The sequence below is a fragment of the Argiope bruennichi genome, chromosome 4, assembly GCF_947563725.1.
Source record: "Argiope bruennichi chromosome 4, qqArgBrue1.1, whole genome shotgun sequence".
Lineage (NCBI taxonomy): Eukaryota > Metazoa > Arthropoda > Arachnida > Araneae > Araneidae > Argiope > Argiope bruennichi.
The window spans coordinates 46,937,276-46,962,774 of NC_079154.1; the positions used below are offsets into that span (position 1 = coordinate 46,937,276).

Genomic DNA, 25,499 nt, shown 5'->3' on the forward strand with positions numbered 1-25,499 from the left:
ATGCTATTGTCGTTCAGGAACTTTGTATTTCGACTTGTTTACTTAAAATTGTACAGCTTAAATGCATGCCTATGACTTAATGATTGTCTTCAAGTTTCACAACAGATGGTTGTTTTGTTTAAAATGTCCGTTGTCTCTGGACAGAAATCAGACTCTGAAATATCATTGTTGTCTCGTATCTTTGATAAAGCTAAGCATTAGGAAGACGTTTAGGCATTAGGATTTAGGAAGATATTTAGGCCGAATGATCCGTTTTATTGGCTTTTTGTTTTGAACATATTGTATAGCGTTAATATCTTTAGCAGAAACGTGTTCACGAAATTGCCATTTACAGTATTTTGATCTTTCTTTAAAGCTATTAATTTCGTTTCATACGTGAACTCATATGATCACCAACTAAATCATTTTCATGTGAGTATTTTAGTGTGATATATATATAATATACAAATAAAAGGGATAGTAAACTCATAAGTGTGTCTAGGGATTTCGTATATTTCGTATTTTTTATGGGATAATAACAAGTATTCTGAAAAAATCACACTAAAGCTTAGTTTATGTTAAGATCGGGCACATCAAATAACTAAGCCTTTAAGCGCCGAAAGCATTTACTTTGATTTACCAAAAGTCATCTCTGAGTTCACATTTACTTTTCTAAATTACGGCTTAATATTTATAGGCTTGGAATAGCTTCGTAACGACAGTTTAATCTAACAAGTAAACTGCCATAAGTGGCTTCAAAACCAAAGCTCGAAAATGTCTTCGTGAGTACCATAAATTCTATTATCTTATTATGATTCTTTTTCTGACATCATAATGGGTGAAGTCGTCAATGTGTACGTAATCTCCAAGGTATCAAAAGTAGAAATCAAATTACTTCTTTAGTTTGTTTTCCTTGATACCCCTTACCTTTAAAAATTGAAAAAAAATGACGTAATTATTGATAGCAAAGAAGTATGCCATTCAGCAGACCAGAAAATTTCATTTAGAACTAGCATATATGACAAAAATATATTTTACAAGGTAAAAACTTATACCTAGGCGCTATTTTTTAAAATGTACAATTAGTTAAAATTAAGTGAAATTGTTGAGTTTTTTTTTCAGCGATTATTTCCTGCCATATTCATGTGCAAAAAATTATTTTAATCTCATTTTAAAACTAAAAACAGTTTATTTAATAGTTAATTTTAGTGAATAATTAATTTAAAATTGTTTATTTTTAATGATACCAATTTATTAGCCATAAACGTTTTCCTGTAAATTTTGACAATTTCTTGATATATATATATATTACATAATTTTCAACCATTCTTTTCATTGCTGAATCGGGTATTAATTTCATAATTTTCTTCATTTGTTAAAAGCGATGGAAAGAAGATTCTGTTTATTTTCAGCAGAGTTTTCCTATAGAATAAGAATGTGAAGTGACAATGTGTAGAAAACCACGTGCAATCCGAAGATAGAATACTCGAGCAGTTTTTAATGGGTCTTTGATGTCACGAGAAATGATTCTAATTTAAATTCTTATAAATACGGTAGATGTAAGCCTATTTAAATAATAAGGCTTTAATCTGCGAAACAATGTGATATTTAAAAATATTTTGTTGAAAAATCAAGAATACCACTGATAACAATTATAATTAACGACATCTAATATTCTCGGCGAATCATCTGATCATTAAAGAGGCTAATAATAAATATTTGAAAAATTACCTGTTTTATAATTCGCATAGTTAACTAGATACATATCATAGAACTAGAAGTAGAAAATGCGGCATTTTTTAATGATTCCTTAAAAGGAATTGTATTTTCATATTATCTTAGAATAACTAAATAATTGATTCATAGATATACAGTGTGGCTATAATTAAAGTTTCACTTGGAAATGATCATAAAAGGAAAACTACTGGACCAAATGTTATCAAACTTTGTAATAGTTTAAAGAAGATCATGGGAATATCCTTTCCACCAAAAAAAAAAAAGTTCAAAAACTCAACATCAAGGGAGAAATGGCGCTGTATGCAATATTGTTAAGCAAAATAGGGCATAAAGACATCAGTTAAAAATGTGTTTAATCGTTTCTGAAACATGTTACAAAGCATGTTCAGTGTGGCATCCACCATTTTCTGAAAGCAAGTTAAATCGCATTACTGCATTCTCAACAGTAGTTCTTAGCATGTCAGAAAAAAAAAAAGTTAGGTACATGCCGGAGTATCGCTTCTTTCAGTTCCACCCAATTGTTTAAATTATCACAATAAACAGTGCTTTTGAGATAATACACATTGAACATGCTTTGTAACACGTTTCAGAAACGATCAAACAAATTTCAAACCGATGTCTTCATGTCCTATTTTGCTTAACAGTATTGCATTTTACACCTGGTGGTGAGATTTTGAACTTTTTTGGCAGAAAAGAAATTTCTATGACCTCTTTAAATTATTACCAAGTTTGATTACATTTGGTCCAGAACTTTTCCTTTTATGACCATTTGAAAATGGAACTTTAATTATAACCACCCTGTATTTAAAATTCATAGATTCTCTAATTTAACTAATTTGACTATGATGAAAATCTTACCATTTTTCTATAAACTAAAATCTCAACAAGAAATTTTTTCGAAATGACTAAACTAGTATACTGTATCAAAAAGTCAGAAAAGCAGAAACTAACCCTGTTACCTTGGTGGAAATTTAACCAATGATTTCCACATTTAGTGCTGATGCCTGGCTCTTTGGAAATTCATAAACAAGTTCTAGACGCTTAATGCGTTAGAAAAATAAATCATAAAAATGTGACTATCGAAGAACTTCTTCACTTCCTAGTATGGAAGTCCTTGTTTTAAAGGAAGTGATCCAGATTTTGCAACAGTGTTCAGTTTATCATGGTGAAAAGTGCTTATATGATTAGGAATAGAACAAAAAAATTACTTGGAAAACATTTTGTAGGAAATGCAGTATGTACAGAATTTGGATAGCAAGTGGATGTATCTGATGTTGCAGTGATAAAGTACTTTAAACATACTTATGCTATTGGTAAAATTATAAGTTTTCGCATAGCAGGGGCATAAGGAATTTAGAGTTCGTAACAGTTGAATCCAAAATTTGGTATAGAACTGCAATTTTCCTCATAGCCGGGTGAAAATATGCTCCATATACCAGATCTTTTCTTCTTTTCCGGGTCATCGTATTATAAAGCGCAAGGTCAGAGAAGTCAACAATATATTGTATGCCAAATTTAGCAGTATATACAGAGAGATTTTCTGAAAAGTTTAGAATTTTAATTAATTAAAAATTAAGCTGAATTGCGGCGCTTTTGAACGATAATTTTCAAAACTATTATTGTATAAAAATAAAATATACAACCATTAAAATTTTTTAAATCTGTCTCTTTAATGATGCCAATTTAATAATCTCGCACACTTTTAATGAATTTTGGCAATTTTTTAAAAAAAAATTGTCTGATTTCCGACAAGATTACATCTCCTTTTAATTATTTTAGCAAAAAAAAAAAAAAAAAACTTTTGAATCTAAATTTATAATTTTATACCCGAGCATGAAATTGCAGCAAAAATTAATCACAAAAGCTGACATAACATTTTTTGAACAATTTATATAAATTTATTTTATAAAATTTCTCTTTTTTTTTTCTTAATAGTATTCTGTCTGTAGACCAAAATCCAGTTCAGTATTTTTTTTTTGAATTACTTATTTTAAATCTTGCGAATATGTTGCCGTGCTTTTGTTTGAGAAGTTACTTTCCCCATACGGATAATGTTTGTTTTTTATTACTGTCATGTTAAAAAGAAGAAAAAAAAGTTTGTGTATTAGAAAACTTTGTTACCACAAGATAAAATTTTTTTCACTAAAAGTTAGGATTCCAGCTTGTCTTCGGCAGACGAACTACTATAATATTGATTAAAATAAAATAAGCAAACTTGTGTTTCCTGTACTCGCATAATGCCATCTAGCATCCATTCATCGAAATAAAAATCCACCACAATTTTAACTATTTTCATATAATAAATATCCAAATAAAAATAAAATAAAAGGTTTTTATTTCTTCTCGAATAGATATATAAATATATCGATTTTGTTTCTGAAAGAATTCTTAATAACTTCCTTTTATTAGCGGATAGGGAATGAAAAAAAAAATTATTGAAGGTATGAAACATAGATGGCAGCACGAGCACGAAGTTTTATTTTCAAACTCGGTTTAAATACTGAAAAATGCCACCTGGAAGAAGAAAAGTAGAAGAATGCAGTTTAAATAAAAGGTTGAAAAGAATTGAATACAACTTATTAAACATGTCATTTGTAATATTTATCTAATTAAATATTCAAAGATTTTAATAAATTAAATCTAATTAAATATTAAAGATTTTTATTCAATTTCTTTTAAAGTTTGCCCTCCTATCTCATCTGTTTAGTCAGTGATAGCTGAAATTCATTATGCGTTAAAAATTGATAGTAATATTATACCCTATAAAGATGTGTTGATTATTGTCTTAAAATATTTAAAAGATATTAATATACTCATCCCTCACTGGTTGATTTTAGTAAAAGCAGATTAAAGATATCAACATAACTCATATTGGCAAGCAAATTGATAAAAAAGAAATGCTATTAGATGCTCGAAGATTTAGAAGTAAATCTGTAAAAGACACGTCCTTTATAAATTATAAAGTATTGGGATAATATTAACTTTCTATCAAGCATAATTGATCAGATTTTTAACTGTAAATTCTCTTAGTTTTTGCATTATTTATAAATACAAAGCGCCTGCTTAGATAATAGTAAGTACAGCCATGAAATACATTATAATCAATGTTATAATAAATAATTTCATCTTCATAAAATTTCTTAAATAAAAAAATCAATTACATGCTTATTAAGTTGAAAATGTTTTGGAATAAATTGAAGCAATTACATTACTCTTATCTTCACTTTTGGATACTAGATGGCGATGTCTGATTAGGCTATTCCATATGCCATCCCATAGTGCATTGCGAGTGTAATGAGAATGAGATGTGATGCGTTCTGTTAAGCTGCGCGAGTGAATGACTTGTCTCGTCTTTGTGTTAGTGTTTCTTTAAGTGTGTGAATGTGATTATTAAAGAAATGTTCTCAACAACATTCGTCCTGTTGCTTCTTGCATGGATCATAATAATCTACATTCCACCACAAAATGAAATTAACCTACATAAGAGATGGGGCACAATATTAGCTACCTAAAACAAAAAAGGTGTCTAAATTTACAATGAATATTACATTTATAAGGTTTTGGAGAGACTAAAGGAATAGTGATGTTAATAACAAAAACACAACAGCTATGAAAAAATCATAAAAACCCTCAAGAAAAATGAGATGGTATTTCACTAATTCACATCACTAATTGACGAATCTCCATGTTTCAGACCTACTTTTTGTTAAAAAAAAACACATCATATTTGGAATTATGTTTTTCTATGAACACGGTAATTCAGAAAGCTTTGAACGAATGAAATTTGATGTAGGGTTTCTATTCTAAATTTGTAGATTTCGATCACGTTTTTAACAAAATTCATCAAAAGAAGTCCATCTGTCATAAAAAATATGTTCCAAGTTCATAAATTCTCAAAATTCTACCGTATTAGAAAGCGGTTAAAACATTCAATAAATATGAAACAAATCAAACTAAATAAAAATGAATAAAAAATGAATTCTTTCATTATTTAGTGTTATCTCTATATTATTGCATAATTTATTTTAGTTATATTAACGCTACGTTTAGAAGGACTCTTTCGGGACAGAACTTGTAATTTTGACTTCCAGCCAGATGATGAGGACGATACCCGAGTTGACTCTCATTCTCCAAGTTTCTGCATCACAAAAATGGAAGGAAATGTCAGATTTAACCTGGAGCAGTTTCACATGTACGACGAATGTTTATAGAAGTTAGGTTTCGAATCTGGGGCTCACCGGTCCCTAAGTTGCTGTCTTATCAATACGATACTGCCCCCCCCCCCTCGCACTATTATATAGGTAAAAAGACATCTCAAAATAGAGAAAAACTATCAAGTTTTAGAATTGAATTTTTTTATTTGAACGCAATTTATCATAATTCAAAGAAAGAGATGGTTCCAAACCTTGATCATTTCTCTTAGGTAATTAAAAAAAATTCTTAAATCAAGTTTAAACGCATATTTTTGTCTGATTTAGAAAATAAACAAATAAGCTTTTTATTCCCCTTTAATTTTCATTTTTTTTCCTACCACATAATAATTTAAAAAATAATTAAATAATTTTTAAAATACATAGCCCCCCTTTTTGATTTAAGAATATTACTAAATTGTTTCTTCACCCGATCCCTTTAATGATGCACCTTAACCAAGCGATAATATATAATGCCATGCGTCAGTTTGGAACAAAATCTGAATTAAAAGAAAAGTCTATTTTTTTCAAAAAAAAAAAAAAAAAAAAAAATAAAGAAAAAAAATGTTTTTCATTATAGCACAGCAATTATACAATATCTTTATAAACAATATAAAAAATTACAAAGAGAGAAATAATCCTTTGAGCTAGAAAAGTCTGAACTCAAGTATTATAGTTAGAAAACCAAACTCGGAATCTATTTAAGTATCAGTGAAAAGTTAGCAATTTAAGTAAAATCTTGAGAACATCTGCAGTTTCTGTATTGAAAACGACTTCAATACCTGGGCAAGCAAATACTTTCTTTTTTCTTTTGAGGATTTAAATGGAACTTCGTGACTTAGCACAACTTCAAAGACTCCCAAATGTTATTCATTGCGAAATTCCCTCATTACTTCCGAAGCATTTAGCTTAAATCCGCTTTTTCGTGTTGGTTCAGTCCATCAAAGTATCTGGGCAAAGTATTATTCAGTACTCGAAAGTTATTTATTGCATGATAAAGATGTAAATATGTGTCGTTGTAGCATTGTGTTACCTAATATGTGTATGCAGTACTATTTCATGTAATGGGTCACGTCTATACCATTAACTGAAATGGAAATTAAATATCGGAGTATTAATGGAGTAACACGTTTATTATGTTTGCATACACTGAAACGGCCCCTTAATTTATTCGTTTATTTTGAATGATTTGTTTAAAACTTTATCTGTAAATTTCTCATCATGCAAAATAATTTAAAAGGGGGGAAAAATTAAGGGTTGACACTGGAAAATTTGAAAGTTATGTAAATATAAATATGTAGAAAGCCTCTTATGTGAAATTAGCTTACCTATTCTTAAAAAGAACAGATTTCCAAATTAAATGATGTATTTTTTAAAATTTAACTTCTATAAATTCCGAACTCTAAGATGTTTCCGGATACATTTTTGACAGACTTATACCATTCTGCTCTAAACTATGCTCAAATAGCCAAAATGCCGAATGGTACGCACAGTCAAAAATCGGAACCCCCACCAATTTTGTTTTTGTTTTTCCTCGGCCAATGTTTGCTGTCGTTGTTAAAATCTTTTAACATTTGTATCGAGTTAGAAATTAAAAGGTGAATTAGTGAAATATAAAAAAAAATTTACCTTGAAGAAAAGGAATAAGAATTAACGCTTTTAACGTAATCCAAAGTAGCTATATCCAGATTTCATTTAAAAACTGATAAGACTACGTACAAGGTGATATTGTTTCCACTTCAAAATGAACTTTTTAGGTGAATAAACAAAATTTCTCTATTCTCTTATTTTTATATTCCGATAATTGGCCGATTACAGACATGGTCTAGATACAGAATTTTACCCTACGAAAATTTAAGATTCTCCTTTCTACAATTATATTTCAAAACACTACTGTCAATTGATGTTTTTTTTTGCTTTATTCATTGTTAAATAACAACAAGCTTCTTGTTTTGGTAACTTTAGTTCACTTGATAAATAAGGAATATTTATCACCCTTTTTGTTCATGCAAAAAAACAAATAAAATACAATATATTTATGAATTTTGAATGTTTGATGATTTGTCATATTTTTAAGTTCTGACAACTCAAAGTTGTGGAAATGTAGCATGATAATAATTTTCAACAAATAATTTTATTATTCATCAGTTGAAAAATTTTTGAAATATTTGAAGTCTTATCAATAGCTTAAAGTAAATACTCGAATAGAAAACTTCACTTCTCGAAAGTTGTATTAAATTTAATCATAAAAAGTGATGAAGCAATCTTTTATTTTGGTATGTAAATTCAGTTAAATTTTCATAGAAATAAAAATTCGTGATCATTCCAAAAGTTCGTTCCATCAAATTATTGATTAGCCTTTTGGCATGAAATATTATCCTTTCTTTGAATGTGTTATGGTTTATGTCTTCACCCTAAAAATGACAACGGTAAAATCCACCTTGAAAACTTCAATCGACTTGTTTCATAACAATGATATTGCGGGGAAAATTTTTTATGCTAGTTTTGATATCAGTACCTGTTGGGATGAAGCGAGCGGACTATTTTTCTCGCGTAGGAGTATCTGTGTGATTACGCTTCTGCTTGGTTCCGGCGCATTCCTCCCGCGAACTGCTTAACATGATGTTATGTGCGTAAGCGTCAATACTGTTTTTTTTTTTTTTTTTTTTTTTTTTCCTTTTCGTTTTCTATGCCTAATAAATGTGCTGTCTTCAAGAACCATGCTGAGATTTATTGAAAAGTAACAACAGTACCTTTAAAAGAAAAATATTTTTTTAAAAAAAATTAAAGGAGATTCAAGCATTTTATTCAAAGTATCATAGTAAAACAATGGTTTAAGATTGTCTCGTCTATTCAATGTTTCCTTTAAGATTTTCGTTTAATAATATGATAATAAACAGCATAAGTGGTCTCCCTAAAACTTTCTTGCATACTAACTACTAAACTTGCCATACCGGAGAGTGCTTTGCATGGCAATGACGTGCAGTAGTTACGAAATATTAACCTTTGGCGCAAATTCAGCATTTTCACCGATTCTATCGTGTGATATCTTGGCGAGTTATTTGGCGATTAATTCTTGGCATGCAGTGAATGATATCCGAAAATAGAATTTGTAATTTAGACGTGTTTTTTCTCAATCAATTGAAACAAAGATTGGACACAAAACTTCACTTGAAGTCATACATTCCCAATTAAGTCATTGCTGTTTTTTTTTTAATTATTGTGTATAAATGCTTACGAAATTACAGATCAACTGACAGTCAAACCTTTAGTTGGCACAAAATTTGGCAAATGGCTACATTAGATGTTAAATCTTCATTTTGTAATTATCGTGCTAACTTATATTCCAATGCTGGACTTCGAGACAGATAGACTTCCTCTGAACAGATTTTTTGAAATTTTGAAATTTCTTGTTTTATATTTTAATCCTGAAAAAAAAATAGAGTTTGGAGCAGCATAGTCAACACCATGGCTCTTGTGCCAATAAAACACAAAAAAACCAAAATCAAATTTCTTGTAAAGACAGTGTACCAAATTTCAACCGTCTAGCTGAATGTGTTTCTGGATTGTCCTTATCACAGACAGACAGACGGATATTTTTCAAAAATATATATTTTTTTTTTCGAAATCAGGGAGGTCTAAAATAAGGCAATTCGTCAAAATCTCAAGCTCGAAAATACGAAAAAGTAATAACGTGCACATATATATATTGTCACGTAGGTTCTTTAGTGAGGAACTCAATGACACACACAAGAAGTAGAGCTAAACCAATTTATTAACTCAACTCAGAACACAGTGACTGACAAATCTTCTGCTTTTATATTAGCAGGGAAAGTTCCAGAATACCTTTTTGGAGACAGTAAGAAAAGTCCAAAACACTTGTCTGGTAAACGAAAGGAAGGTCCAGGATCTTATGGAACATGAAATAAAGGGAAAACATAAAATCAAGGAATGAAATATTTACACATACTATGAATCGCATTGTCTCTAGCGGGATTCGAGCTTACAATCTCTTCATTATGAGACCAGTGCCATGACCATTCGGGCATGGAGATTCGACTGTCTTTTTTCAATGCGGCAATATAATATTGTCTCACCTCACTTGAGTATAAATTAAAAAAATTTTTAAATGAAAAAAAATTATTGCGATATTAATAAATATTTAAATAAGAAAAATTCTGTTCAGAAATAAAATGGGCAATATTGAAAAGCTTATTTATACGTTTCCATTTTAAAGTGGTATAGAAATTATTTTTGTGAAATTACACATTTCGAGATAACAGAGAAAAAAAAACCTATAATTCTAATTTCAAAAAAAAAAAAAAACTCCTTTTCATCGAACATTTATTACGCTAGAAGTAACTAAGTAACTAATTTGATATTTATATATCTAATGAACCGCTGTATAGCGCATCTTGGACTAATCTTTCATTTTGCATGTCGCATTACGCGTTTCGCAATTTATAAATACACAACCAGCCATTAAATGTTTTGAGTTATTAAAGCGTGGAAACAGGAGATAAATACAATGAATGATAATTAAATACGCATCAGTGATGTCACAAATATTCATAATTTTCTTGAATGTGAAGAAAAAGTACAGTAATCGTCAAAAATTGAACTCGAAATTTTGATAAATCCTCAAATCTAACTTTTCATCTAACTGCCCTCGGGGAAAAAACATTTTTGGTTTCACCTTTCGGTCTTCTGGCCAATTTATCAAACAACATGACAGTTCAATAATTCAAAAGCAGAAAGATACAAATGCATACATAATCCTAGTATAAAAATTTTATTTAAATTTTGGAAGAAATCGGACGATGGGAAGTTTGTCCATCAGTCCACCCACAAAATTTTGAACCGGACTGCTCGTAAACGCAGTAAACAAGATCGATGAATTTTAGTGTATAATTTTATTGCCAGAATTGACGACGTGTGAATGCGACAACTCATCAACATTAAATAAATGAAATTTAGTCCCTGATCTTTATATTAAATTTGTAAATATTCATCTCATTTTGCGTCCAGTGGATCACAGGGGTGAAGTCCAAAAAGTAAGAAGGCAGTTTAAAAAGTATCCGGCCTTGAACTTTCCTGGGTTCGGTAATGATGCTAGAGCAGCGCCATAGTGCACAGTGGAAGATGCGCGTGCTTGATTTTTTTTACTCCGCATTCGAGTGTGTCAGTCGCTGCCTGCTGACCGCTGGGTAAAATGCTGTTATAAGTGTTTGACATATTTTTTATTCCTTTCAAGATGACTGAACGAGTTGAATAAAGATAATGCATCAAGTTTTGTCAAAAGGTTGGTAATTCTCAAAGCAAAACAATTCACAAGATTCAACAAGTGTTTGGTGACAATGTTATGGGGTATCAGAAGTGAAAGTGTGGTTTAACGGTTTAAAAAATGGCCATACATCGATGGAAACGATCTATAATACACATCGGAAGGACAAATGGTGAAAACCTATTACTGTTCTGATGTATTCTAATGATAATTAGGTGTGCGCCAAAAGTGGCGTTATACTGGTGAAAAGCTCATAATTGAAATAAAAAAAATAGAATTTAAATAGCTATTAAAGGACTAGTTATTCAAAAAAAAACCTTTCATATGCTTGTGTACTAGAATCTACAAACAGCCAAAGAAAAAAAACCCGGAAAAAAAAAGAGCAGGCATAAAAAGAAAAAGTGAAGAGGTCTAAATGGCTCAAGCAGAACAGCCTACATAATATTCCAACGGTATCATTGAAATATAATTTATAAATAATAAAATTTACCGAAGATAGCCAATTTAAATTTTGAAAACAGAAAAAAAAATGAAAAATAAAAAATAAATAAAAGCACGAAGAAAAATATAAATAAACAAATGAAAAAATAAATAAACAGAAAAAATAAACATATACTTTGGCTCAGTCTAAGGTAGAGTGCATGATCAGGAACAAAAGGCTAGATAAAGAGTTCTTTTTGCATTTTTTCTTGTACTCACCAGATACTGTCCGCTTTTAACAGTGCTTGACAAACTACGTAGGATAAATTATTGTTCACTTTGGACAATCCTATTTTCAATATGATATAGAAAATCCAAGATAGTTTGAGCTTCTAAAGTCAATTTATTGTTTGATAGAATTTGGAAAATATTTACTTGAGGTTTAATAAATTTTCTCAAATGATGAAGAATAGGACAATGGAAAATATAGTGTGGAATGTCATTATAATCATGTGCTTTAACACAATGTAATGAGATATTGCCATCTACCAGACTTTTAACATCTTCTACTGAATTATTTTTTGGGTTGAATTTTTAAAGAGCTTTTAATACACTAAGACTATCCGTGAATATATGATAATACAAATACGGTTTATTATGGTTTTTCCAATTTAAAGCTTGCCATATTGCAAGAAGTTCTGCTTGAAAAATTGAACAGTGATTTTCAAGCCTATACTGAAACTCTTCAATTTTATCTTCGTTCTGAAAAACACAAAAAGCCGCATCAACTTGTTCATTCATTTTCGAACCATCTGCACAGATGGAATGCGGAGCTGTCACTGCAGAAATATCCCACTGCATCTTTTCAATCTTATTGGAGAAAAGATTACTATGAACAAGTTCTACGCCGACTGAGAAATGCTTTTCGGCACAAAAGACCAGGCCTTTGGACGGCGAAAAACTGGTAGTTGCATCATGACAATGCTCAGACTCATTCGTCACACCTGACGCCCAACGTATTTCTTATAAATATATGCGTACAGCTATTATTCATTGGTGCTATCGCCAGTGGCAAAATCAATGGGACATGGAAACTAACAACAAGCTTCACTTTATTAAACCACAATTGGCCAACTGGTCTTCAAAACTAAGCAGGCGCTATGATGTAATTTTATCCCGACTACGCATTGGTCACACTCGCTTGACACATAGATTTTTACTTTTTGCTGAGCCACCGCCGGTATGTTTTAATTGTGGAGATATTTTAACAATCCGATACATTTTAATAGAATGCGCAAGTTTTACCGATCTTCGTTGGAAGCATTTTAAGTCCAACAATTTTACTTTAGATTTTTTATTGGGTGAGTCGCATCATCCAAACGTTTTCTCGTACATTAAAGATGTTGGTATCATCCATGAAATTGAACTTGCAGTTTGAATACCTTCTTTCCTTAACTTTTGACTAGTTTGAACACTGTCAGTTGCACTTCTTGTAACGATAAACTACTTTTTTTTTTATCTTGCTGTGAAAATTTCAAGTTGCTTCGGCGCAGCATATTCTGCAACAGGATCTTGCGCCAGAAATCTAAATATAAATCGTCACAGCTGATAAAGACTTTCTTAGTCAATCACGGAATTCCAGCCGTCTCCTAACATGTCTACTCTCCAGATAGGGCTCCTTGCGACTTCTGGTTGCTTCCGAAATTGGAGATGTCGTTGAAAGGATCCCGTTTTAATAGTAGAGAAGAAATAATGCGACAATGGAGATGAACATCAATCCGAAGAAAAACCTTCCATTAATGTTTTCATCAGTGAAAGGATCGGTGGGATCCGTGCATGAAGGCGTAACGAGCATACTATGAGGAGGATTAAGGTCCCAATTTCGTCACATCAATATATTTTTTCTTGCCAAAGAACGGATACTTTTTAGTCAGCCCTCGTACACATTATATTAATGAACCTTTTAAAAAAACGGCAATATTGTATTCTTATACCAATAAATAAGAAGGAGAACCCTCTCGCTGATTTCCAGCACAGATTTTTATATTGTTACGATAATATTGCTTTAATATTGCTTCCCCGGGCAGTTAGTCTCGTAGTGAGGAAGGGAGTTTTACAGAAATTTTAATGGATGCTGAATGGATGTCAGGTCAATGATCCTTGGCTTTGGCGGCAAACTTGGCAACTATTTGAGGATTTGGCTAAAACAAAATGGAGATTCTTGAAAAGGCATGAATATTGACAGAAGCAAAACAATCTCATAAAAATACGCAATTTTTCAAAGAACAAGTATCAAGTAATTTATGCTAGTCGTACAAAATTGAATAGTAACCCAGTGTACAATCCTTTTTTGAAGAAGCAGTAATTAATTCCGTAAAGTAATACACTAAAAATCTTTCCTGTAATGCAAAACCAGATGTATCTTAAAATGTGAAATTACCAGCAATCATATTTCGTTTTAATAAATGCTATGTCTCTTAGCATCGCAAAAACTTACCATTCGAAATTTGGCATACACAGTGTTTGCTGAATTTCAAATAATCCCGTTGAAGAAGTTGAAAACATAAAAACCACAGAAATTACATAAAATATATAACAAGAAATCCCCCCAGATCCAATGTAAAAGAGATTCTAAAAAAGAGGTCGGTCAGTATGTCCATCTTTTTAGCATTCATAAATTGCACTGTGTTTTTCTGAAAGTAGCTGCAATTTAAATGATTAACTGTGAGATATAATTTCTGCCATTGTTGTTTCTTCAGTTGAAGGAATTGCAGTTCCTTCTTTTGTTATTTTAGCTTGAGTTTAAATATCCTATTCGTATGTCTAAGCATTTTACGTTTCCTATCGGATGAATTTTATATCATGATATAAACAGCTCTTTTCTTAAAAATCAAATGATGACAGCTGCTTAATGCACCAATGATTAAACGCAGCTGCAAACGCATAGTCTTATGGTTAAAAACCAAAATTACAGATGGAAATTTGACATGAAGTTGGATATGACATTCTCTATACTAAAATAAATGAAATATACATTTAGAATAATAAGAATAGAATTCAGAAATAGATAAGACAGATATCTACATTTTTAACATAGCTATGATGTTAGAAAAATTAGTGTACCCATTACGCAGAGTAAGCAAGTGAATTAAAATTACATAGCATTAATGCCAAACAATGCCATAAAGGAATCATGGACATGAATTTATATCTAAACGATTTATCTGAAAACAAATATAATCAATTTTCCTGTACATAAACTGGCAAACTCAATGGGATTCAGAAACTCTAAACAACCTTCATACTTGCAAGCCTATCATAGAAAATTGGCCTTCTTTGAATTATCGAAGACATGACATAGTTTTAACTCGTCTGAGAATCGGTCACACTAGATTCACACATAGACATCTGTTATTAAATGATTAATTGACAATGTGTCCACATTGTAACTGTGGAGCAACAGTTTATCATATCCTTATTGAATGCCCATATTTTAATGCTCAGCGCTTGTTTTACTTCAAAACAACAGCAGTGACTGTGCCCTTGTTGCTTGGCAGAGATCCACATGAGAACCTTTTTGTCTTTTTAAAATCTATAGGTTTTTATTCCTTAATTTGAACTCACCATTTTGGCTTCGTTGTGACTTTTTGTAATTTATCATCGTTTTTTTAAACCATTTTTATAGAAACTGTTTTTATTAAACTTTGAATTAGAAATAAATTTGTTTGGCGCAGCATAACCTTCATATTGGTTCTTGTGCCATAAAACCACAAACCAAACCAAAACAAAATCAATTTTCCTGGTGAATCATGGGTCGCTTGAGTCGACTACTAATATAAGTTGAATACTTTCTGAATACAAAATAGTACAAATAGGATTGAATACAAAAATACAAATAGGACTTAAAATAAGTTTATATAATACAGTTCATAAAATATAACAACTATCGTAGTAATTTTTATGCATACAGTAAGCCAAAATTTAAATTCTATACACGAAACTGCATCCATTTGCATGAAGCAATTGTTAAATCTTTTCGTTTCACTCACTACTTGGCTTTGATACTGCAAACGATTTTCGCCTTTCAAAATATTACCGAGGTAACCATATGATGGCATTCGCTTATCGGTTTATATGTTCGTTTCGTTTGCTGTCTAAAAAAATATTCTGTAAAAAGAAAAAGAAAAAGAAAATCGGCAAAAATTCTTCTAAAGGATCTGCTACATCGAAATCTTTTGAAGAAATAGATAAAAATAATTTTGAAAAATCCAGATGTATATGGCAACCAGACGCTATTAATAAACAGGAAGTCACGTGGCAAAAATGCAGGTAGTTTTTATCACAAAGGAGTCAGATCGTGCTCACACGATGCACATTAAATTTGGAATCCTTTGTGAATCTTGGAATAGCTTCTAGTAAACATTAAGAACAATTTTTTTTTCTGTTTCAAGGTTGTTTCTTTCCTGTTTAAATCTTACTTTGTAGCTCTTTCAGTAATAAAATTCTGGTTCTTATGTAGTAGTTCTAAAAAATTTTTTGCAACTTTACTAACTCTTAAAATTTATTTGATTTTATTTAAAGTTGTTTTATATTGCAAGAAACACTTAAATTTATCTTGACTTGTTTCATGTTTAAAATGGGTGACAGCGTTGAAAAATCATTTTTTTTAAATATGAAATTTCTTTTATTTAATACCTTAATATTTGAACAGTTTTCTTTATAAATCCATATGGATTTTGTTTCTAAATCCACTTTTTCTGGAAGAAAATTTTTATATTTTCATTTATATACTCTTTAATGCTATTTTACATCTTTAAATGCTATTTTCTCAAATTCTAATCTTTGAGAGAATTTTCTTAAGAATAAAACCTGATAAATTAAAATCTAATGCATTTTTTTTTTGTTCAAATTTGTTATAATAATTTCTAAAAATTTTCTGCAGTTTCAGAATTAGAAAATAAGCAATCTATTCATTTAGAAATTTTCTATAGTTGTTTTAAAGCCTAATGGAAAAATATTTGAATATTCCATGCTATTTATGATTAGAATCTCAGTTTTTAAAGAGTGGTAGAAATACATCTTATTTTTTAATTCAAGAACTTGGTAATAAATTCCTTAAGCTTTTTCAGAATTGTACGCCAATCATTTGATAAAACTCTAAACTTAAAGAGAGAATTTTTTATACCTCTTTTTAACAAAAAAAAGGGGGGCTCTTTTTATGCAAATTAAATTATTTTTTTATCATTTAAATGGCAGTATTTTGGATTCAGAAATTTTTTTCAATCAATTTTTTTTTTCAAAAATATAAATAATTTAAAACGTTTTTCTAAAAATTTGTACCGAAAATAGTCAAATACCTTTAGGGTGGAATTATGAAATTCGATTTTCAGTCGTTTCTTATAAAGTGCTAGTATTTTTATATAAAAAAATTGTAAATTTGTATATATTAGATGATTGAAAGGCTCAAAAGCCAATGTATAGACTATTTTGTATGTTTCTTCCATAATGATATACTATTCTAACTATTTCAAAACTTAATTATCAGTTAAAAATTCATTAAATTAAACTTTGATTCTGTGTCAGTAGTGACATTCGATAAATATTTAAACAAATTATCTCAAATAAAAAAATAAAAAATTGCTTTTTAGTATCTTCATTAAAGTATCTTTTTAATAACTGTTTTTAATAAATTAAATGTAATTTTGTTCTCAGTTTATTTAAGAACCATTCGTATTCAAGCAACTTAAAGTTTGCCTTATCGGACTTCTAAATTACGTTGACTTTGTTTAGACTTGTAATACAGTTAGTTTATTTTAAATAATTCTCTATTTTTACGATTGTAATATTTATAGGCATGAAATTGCGACATGCATGCAATGGTGGTAAATGTAATGCAAAAATTGATCAAAACACATTATAAGGCAGATTGTTGCTCATTGAACTACCAAATCAATACATAGTTACTATCTAGATAGAAAATGCTGATTTAAAAATATTTTTCAAGTTTTTAATTAAAAAGTAATCAAATTTTTGAATTCTTTCTCAATAAACATTTTCACACCATTTTAAAACTTAAAAATAAGCCTTCCAAAAATACCAGTTTTATTTTCGCACAATTTTTTAATTTTAATAAATCACTGAAATAATGTTTAGTGATAACTATGCTCATTATTATTTAGGAATAACTATAACTATACCTATACAAACATCTTAATTGCACCTTTCAATGTTTAAATTATTATGTTTATGCACGAACTTGTTATTGTTACGAACCTGTGATGCGGCTTCCCAGCATAGCTGGTTCCATAGGAGGTCCCAGAGCTTGGCGACAAACTTAGTGACCATTTGGCGACTTGGCGACGAATTTGGCGACTTTGGCGCCAAAATAGATTATACCCGAAACATCGAATTTTCCCGATCCGTCGAGTAGGAACGGAGATACGCCTCGAACGTTCCTGATTAGTTGAGAGGCGTCTAGCCCCGCCTCCTGAGACCTATAAAAGCCGCAGCTGCCGGGCAGTCGTGAATTGGAGTGGTGAGTCGAGCGGTGAATTGAGAAGTTAGAAGCGGCAGAGCGGTGAGTCGAGTGGTGAACCAATGGTGAATTGAGTAGTCGGAAGCGACAGAGAAGAGTGGTCGTGGACCAGTGGAGTCGTTGTGGTGTGGACCGACGATGAATTGAGTCGCGAACCAGTGGAGTCGAAGAGTAGTCGGAATCGACAGTAAAAAAACTGGCCTTCCAGAGACAAGCGGAGCAGCGACGGAGTGAAGCTAGTGCTGAACTAAGCTGTGCGCTACTGTCTGTCTGTCTTGTTATATGCTGCTGTGTAATTGCTGCACGTCTCGGCTGAAGATAATCGTCTTCTATGCTGTATATAGTTGTCGTCTTTGTGCTGTCCTGTGTGTCTTCGTGTAAATAAGCGTCGTTGTTTTATTTTCTACTGCCGCCTGGTGATTGAGCGTTCTTCACACCATATAACTTCCACTATCCAAACGAACCTCGGAAATTTCGTAACATTATAATGGTATTATATACATTTTTTGTATAGTTTAAAAAATATCATAAGGATAGAAAAAACAATACAAAAAAAAAAACTATTAAACTACGGTATCTTTTGTAAAGGGTTAAAATATCTTTACATTTTTTTATACTTTAATTAATAAATTCTAGGGTGTTTAAAGAACCTTTATATTTAAAAGAGGATAGTTAATAGAGGATTTAAAAGAGGATAGATTACTAGAGGATATTACAGGAATATTGAGATATAAATTTGAAACTTCAATTTAATTTAGGACAATCATTAATTTTAATGGTTAACTCAGATCTATTAAGTGAAAATAAATATCCAACATTTTAAAAATAATACATTTTACTTATAAAAAAACTAAATGCATCATAATATAAAATGCTGAAAACCAAGAGAGTGTGCAGAGTATCATAGAGTGCAATGTGTGAAGTGTTGGCATGCGCCGGTATTTCTGTCACATATCCATAGAAACAGAAAGAAAAATTAAAGCTTGAAATAAATTTATCATGAAATTAAAGTTATTAATTATGTTAAATATATTAAAAAAATTAAAGCTTGAAATATATTTACATTTGAAATATAAATATATTTCAAATATTCATGAAAATATGTTTATTTTCATTAATATAAATATATTTTCACACAAATTTTGACTACGAGGTTGTTATAAGCTATATGAATGAATTCTTAAATCTTATACATTCGTGGATGACAATGTTGTAAATTTCATTTTCACTGTGATGCAAAATAGCATGAATGCTAAAACAATCAAATTTATAAATTACATTATCATGTACTTTTTATATTCACTCATTTTTAAAACTGTTGTGCACTTTAAAGTTGTGTTTAACTACTTCAAAATGCATAATAATGGGTCATTAAATATTTTTCAATTTCTTTTTGGCTTTTTTTTCCACAGTCCATGAACGAGTTAAGGAAATAATGATCAATCCACTAGTAATTTGGAATATAAAGCATCTTGCAAATCCAGACATGTGACTAAAATGGAGAAACTTACGTCATAACTTTCGAATTAAGAAATTGTTTTGAATTGGCAGCAATAAAAATCATCCGAAAATATCCAAAATTACATTTCTTGCTGAGTCAACAAATTTGCCCCTATTACTTTTTTACTTTCTCATAAACAAAATAATGTGATAATCTAAAATAAGCCTATTATTTATGATCTGATATTTATTTTTGATACTCAAAGGACACAAATCCTGTCCCAAATGGAAGATTGCAAAGGAAATTCAGACCATTAAAATATCTAGAAACATCTCTTTTGCAGAAGCTAGGCAAATAGCTGAAAATCGAACTCCAAAGGAAAATCTCCCATACAGAACAACTTTAAAAAGAACGACTTGTTCAAGCATGAAAACTGAACCGATACAAATTCAAGAAAACAGTAGTACATCACAAACAATCTCGAAGCCTTTTCCTTCTCCCTCAAACGAGGAGTAAATTACCGTCAAACTGAAAGATTGGCTTGAAATAGTAAAATCTAATAACTAAAGAAAAAAACATAATTAAAAACCAAAAATCTTTTTAAAAAAAGTTCCACAAAATAAAAAGAAAAAAAAAGGAATCCTTCCATTCAAAATCAAGATGAACAGAAAGAAACGATAGACGTAAATAGTAGAGTTAGAAATTCATCCATCCGACGAATCTCTGAGTGATGGAGCTGGAGTAGGCACAGCCAACCCAAAAGTTTTCACATCTAAATTCTTCAGGAAATCGAAATGATAAATATTAATATAGTCTCTTGGAAATGCCACGGTTATCAAGCTTATAAAGAGGATATCAAAGCTGTTATTAACAAGTATCAACCTGTTTTCTTGGGGATACAAGAAACATATTTGACTCCATGTGTCTCTCCCAATCTTAAAAACTATGTTCTTCAAAGAAAAGATAATGAACAAAATTCTAGAGCATCTGGTGAAGTTGCATCGTTAACTACACGTCATTTGCCAAGTAATGAAGTTTTTTTAAATACAAATTTGCAAGCATCTGCTGTTCAAATTCAGTTGAAAGTACTAACAACAATTTGCTTTTTATATCTGCCACCAAATGAATATATTGGACAAGGACATTTGGATCAATTAAAGAACAGTTGCCAGAACCTTTTTTTTATCTTAGGTGATTTTAACGGACATAATCTTATTTGGAATAATGCTGATATTAACACTAGAGGAAGGCAAATAGAAAAACTGATTGATGATCATTGTTTCTGTATACTTAATGACAATACTCCCACTCACTTTCACCAAGCTAGCAAAACATTCCATACTATTGATCTTGTACTTTGTTCTCCTTCCCTTGCCACTTACTGGAAAATCTCCGTTGATTCAAATTTATACAACAGTTATCACTTCCTTTTTGTATTGACGTACATTCACAATGATTTTTTTTTATTTCCTAAAAGACCAGTGAGATATAATATTAATAAAGCCAACTGGTTGGCATTTTGTTCAACTCAATATGTCAACTAACGCCTGATATGATTGATGATATTTCTATTGATTTGGCAGTCAAGCATGTAACTGAGCATATAATTGCAGCAGCAGATCTCAGTATTCCCAAAACATGGGGGAACATACCAAGGTTATGCAAAACGTGGTGGAATGATAAATGGGAAAATTATAAAAGAACACTAGAAAAGACATGGAATACCTTCAGTAGGTACCCTACCACCCAAAATTACACTAAATTTATAAAACAAAATTTTAATTTCGTAGAATCCGACGCATTAGCCAGGAGCAATCCTTGCATTCGTATGCTAATTCCATTCAAGGACAAATGCCTTCTAAAATCAGGTGGGACAAGATAAAAAGAATTTTTGGTTGTTATTCAGATTCAGATAAAATATCCTTTTTAAAATTGAACGGGCAAGTAATTTCTAATGCAAAAGAAATTGCTTATCTAATTGGACAAACTCTTTATAACATATCCAGTGAAGATTTTTATCCAGAAGATTTTATTGCTTTCAAAAAACAGGCCGAGAAGCAAAAATTGGATTTTTTACCTTCATATGGGGAGGAATATAATACTACTTTTAAATTTCATGAATTGAAAAAAGGCATTAAAAAATCTCATTCTACATTCTACACATTATGATATGCGGAAACATCTAAGCGATTCGTCATTGCGGTTACTCTTAACTTTATTTAACAGAATTTGGATAGAAAGGTTCTTCCCAACTTGCTGGAAAAAAGTAATAATAATTCCTATTCTCAAACCTGGAAAGATAGGCAAGATCCCGCTAACTACAGACCAATAGCCCTTACTAGTTTTCTCTGTAAATTATTAGAACGTATGATTAGTCTCAGACTGATGTATGTTTTAGAAGAGAAAAACTGGATTTCCCCTTTCCAAAGCGGCTTTCGCAAAAAAAGTATATTGGAGAATTTACTAAAACTGGAGACTACTATCAGAGAGGCTTTTGTATCTTATACAGAAAAAAACATTTTGCATCCATTTTCTTTGATATGTATAAAGCCTACGATTGGCGTTATGGTATTTTGAAAAACTTATTTAACTTTGACTTAAAAGGGAACTTACCAATTTTCGTTGACCCTCGGGGGGGCACCTCGAAATGAGGATGAGATGCTTCCGGCATGGTGGTTGGATCTCGCCACCCTGGAGGGTACACTAATAGGTGGGGGATCTGGCTCCCCCCATCGATGACGGGACGTACTTCCTTCGGGGAGGGTTGTACCGTGGCCGGTGACGGCCCTTAGGACTCAACCACAGTTCCCGCCAATTGCTGTTGCGGCGGTCCGGTCATTCAGTTTTATGGTTTAAATCCGTGTGCCTTAGGGCGGGTCGGAGAGTTAGAAGGTTGACTACCAATTTTCGTGCAAAACGTTTTGTGAACAAGGATCTTTCAAATTCGTGTCGGTGATATTTTATCAGACACTTTCATTCAGCATGAAGGTGTACCTTAAGGTAGCGTACTAATAAAAATAAATGGGATTGTTTCGTACACCGTTTGTACATATTTCACTTTATGCCGATGACATCCAGATACATTGTGTTAATGAAAGTTTGGAGTTCATTCAAAAACAATTACAAATATCCATAAACAACATGACAAACTGGGCTTTGAAAAATGGATTTGTTTTTTTTTTCCCTCAGAAAACAGAGTTCACTTGTGCAAGCGACGTGGCCTTCATGCAGATCCAGAGTTTCGACTGACTGAGTCGTCATTCCTACAGTTAGTGAGAATAAGTTTTTAGGTGTAATATTAGATAATAAACTAACTTTCGCTCTCATATTCAAAACTTGAAAAGAAAATGCCTGCAAATATTAAATATTATAAAAATCCTGTCAAACACCTTTTGGGGACAAGATAAGATACTGGATTTTAAGATACACAAATCACTGATACGCTCAAAGCTTGACTACGTGATACCAATATATGGCTCAGCTACCAAATCTACCTAATAAATTATTGGATGCAGTATATAATCAAGGACTTCGTATAGCTACAGGAGCTTTTAGAACATCGCCAATTCAAAGTTTACAAATTATAAGTGGTGATTCCTCCTTGGAACTCAGGCGGAAACGACTTTGTTTATCCTACTTTTATGAAATTAGAAGTATCGAATACCATCCACTGTGCAATAATAATGGTTTTAATATTTCTACATCAAAAACTGCGGGGGGTTCATTTTTCCGTAAAAGAAATTTACACTCTAACCCAGAATTTAAATTAAATGATGAAATCATTCCATTTTTAGACGAGATCCGGTTCTTAAGAATAATCTTTGACAAAAAGCTAACCTTCCTCCCTCATGTAAAATGATTACGGAAAAAATGCGAAAAATCTTTGAATAACTTAAAAGTTTTGTCATCTACAGCTTGGGGGAACGGATAGAGACTCTTTGATTAAAATATATAAAGCCACGGTGCTCTCTAAATTGGATTACGGCAGCGAAATTTGTGGATCTGTCAGAAAAAGTGTTTTAAAAAAACTGGACCCTGTTCATCACACAGCACTCAAACTTTGTTCCGGAGCTTTTAGGACATCCCCTGTGAAAAACCTTTATATCGAATGTTACAAACCTTCCCTTGATATAAGAAGACGAATGATTGTCTTTGAACTATTATTTTAGAATTCAGTAAAACATGAATCATCCATTTTATGATTTTAAACTTCGCCCTTATTTAGTTAGACTGCAAGAGGGTAGAAAATCTGAAGCAGTGTTTTTTTTAAAAGAGTAAAAAATTTCCTTTCAGAAAACCTACTTAACCTACACGGAACTCCACAGCTGGTAAATGGCTTTCCACCTTGGAAAAATCTTAATATGCAATTTTTAAACCCATTCAACACTTTTAACAAATCTGAGACAACAGAACTTTATTTATCAGTAGATTTTCCTTTAACACAGACAGCAATACTAAGACTTTCTTCCAATTTATACCGATGGGTCAAAATCATCTAATCGTGTCTCTTTCGCTGTTGTCTTACCAGATACAGTCATTTCTTTTACACTTCATTCCTTTTGTTCAATTTCTACGGCAGAATTAACTGCAGTTTTATATGCATTAGAAGAAATTTCTGGGAGACCGGGAAAAAAGTTTATTATTTATACCGACTCTCTAAATGTTTTACAATCCCTAAAATCATTTTATCTTCTTCCTCATAATCATCCTTTGGTTTTCAAAATTCTAGATATTTTTAACAAACTGACTTCTCGGGATTTTACTATTTTATTCTGTTGGGTACCCTCTCATGTAGGAATTCTGGGCAATGAGGAGGCAGACAAGGCTGCTAAATAGGCAAGTATTCCAGCGATCACATCTATTCCTGTAAGCGACATAAATAAGCACACTATAAAGTTTCTTTATTCCAAATGGCAAGTTCAGTGGCACCTTGAAACTAACAATAAACTACATGCTATTCAACCTGATGTACAATCGTGGTCTTCATTACCGAATCGAAAAGCAGACACAGCATTAACCCGTTTACGTGTTGGACATACTAGATTCAAACATCTCCACGAGTTGTTAGGAGAACAACCACCTCTATGTTCTCATTGTGATTGTCAAATGTCTGTCCAACATATGTTGTCAGATTGTCTAAATTTCAATGCTCAGCGTTTGCACTTTTTTCAAAATTCGGACACTCCATCACCTTTCTTACTTGGTAAGACACCACATGCTCAAATTTTGGCATTTTTGAAATCAATAGGAGTTTGTCCACATATTTAAGTATTCTTCATCTTTTTCAAAAGTTTTCACATTGCTTTTATAGCTGAAATGTTATATTTATATCCTGAAAAAAATACAGTTTGGCGCAGCATAGTCAACACCATGGCTCTTGTGCCTATAAAATCCAAAAAATCCAAATCCTAAATAGCTTGCATATATATAATTCTCTCAAAAATAATTTCGCAATTAAATTCTGTGGGATTCCTGGGCATGTCGGAATTTGGGGAAATGAAAAAGCTGACAAAGCAGCAAAAAGCTCAAGCATGTTGAAAGAAAATTTTGTTCCATTACCCGATGCAATAAAAATAATTCAAAATAAATTCTGGCAACCTACGTGGGAAAAGCTATCTACAAATAAACTATTTCAAATACAGCCATCTGTCAAATGTTTCAAAAATAAAATTCACCCCAGAAAGGAAGATGTCATTATCACGAGACTTCGAATAGGCCACATCTATTTGATCCCAAAACATCTTTTGCACTCTGATCATGCACCACTTTGAAATAAATGCAACTGTGTTTTAACGGTTAAGCATATTCTATGTGAATGCCAAGATTTTTTACACAACGACAAGTTCCTTTTGAAGCGACTGTTTTTAATTTACATGACATTTTAGGTGATAACCCTCATTCAAATATTTTTAC

General features: G+C 31.3%; 1 protein-coding gene across 1 annotated transcript in view; it reads left to right on the forward strand.

The window, feature by feature from the left end:
• The first annotated feature begins 20,380 nt into the window (after positions 1 to 20,380).
• LOC129966244 (receptor-type tyrosine-protein phosphatase mu-like) overlaps positions 20,381 to 25,499 on the forward strand; it is a 229,437-nt gene continuing 224,318 nt past the window's right edge. Inside the window, exon 1 of the mRNA XM_056080659.1 lies at positions 20,381 to 20,612. Within this exon, the coding sequence (XP_055936634.1) occupies positions 20,381 to 20,612 (232 nt within the window). The remainder of the gene's footprint in view (positions 20,613 to 25,499) is intronic.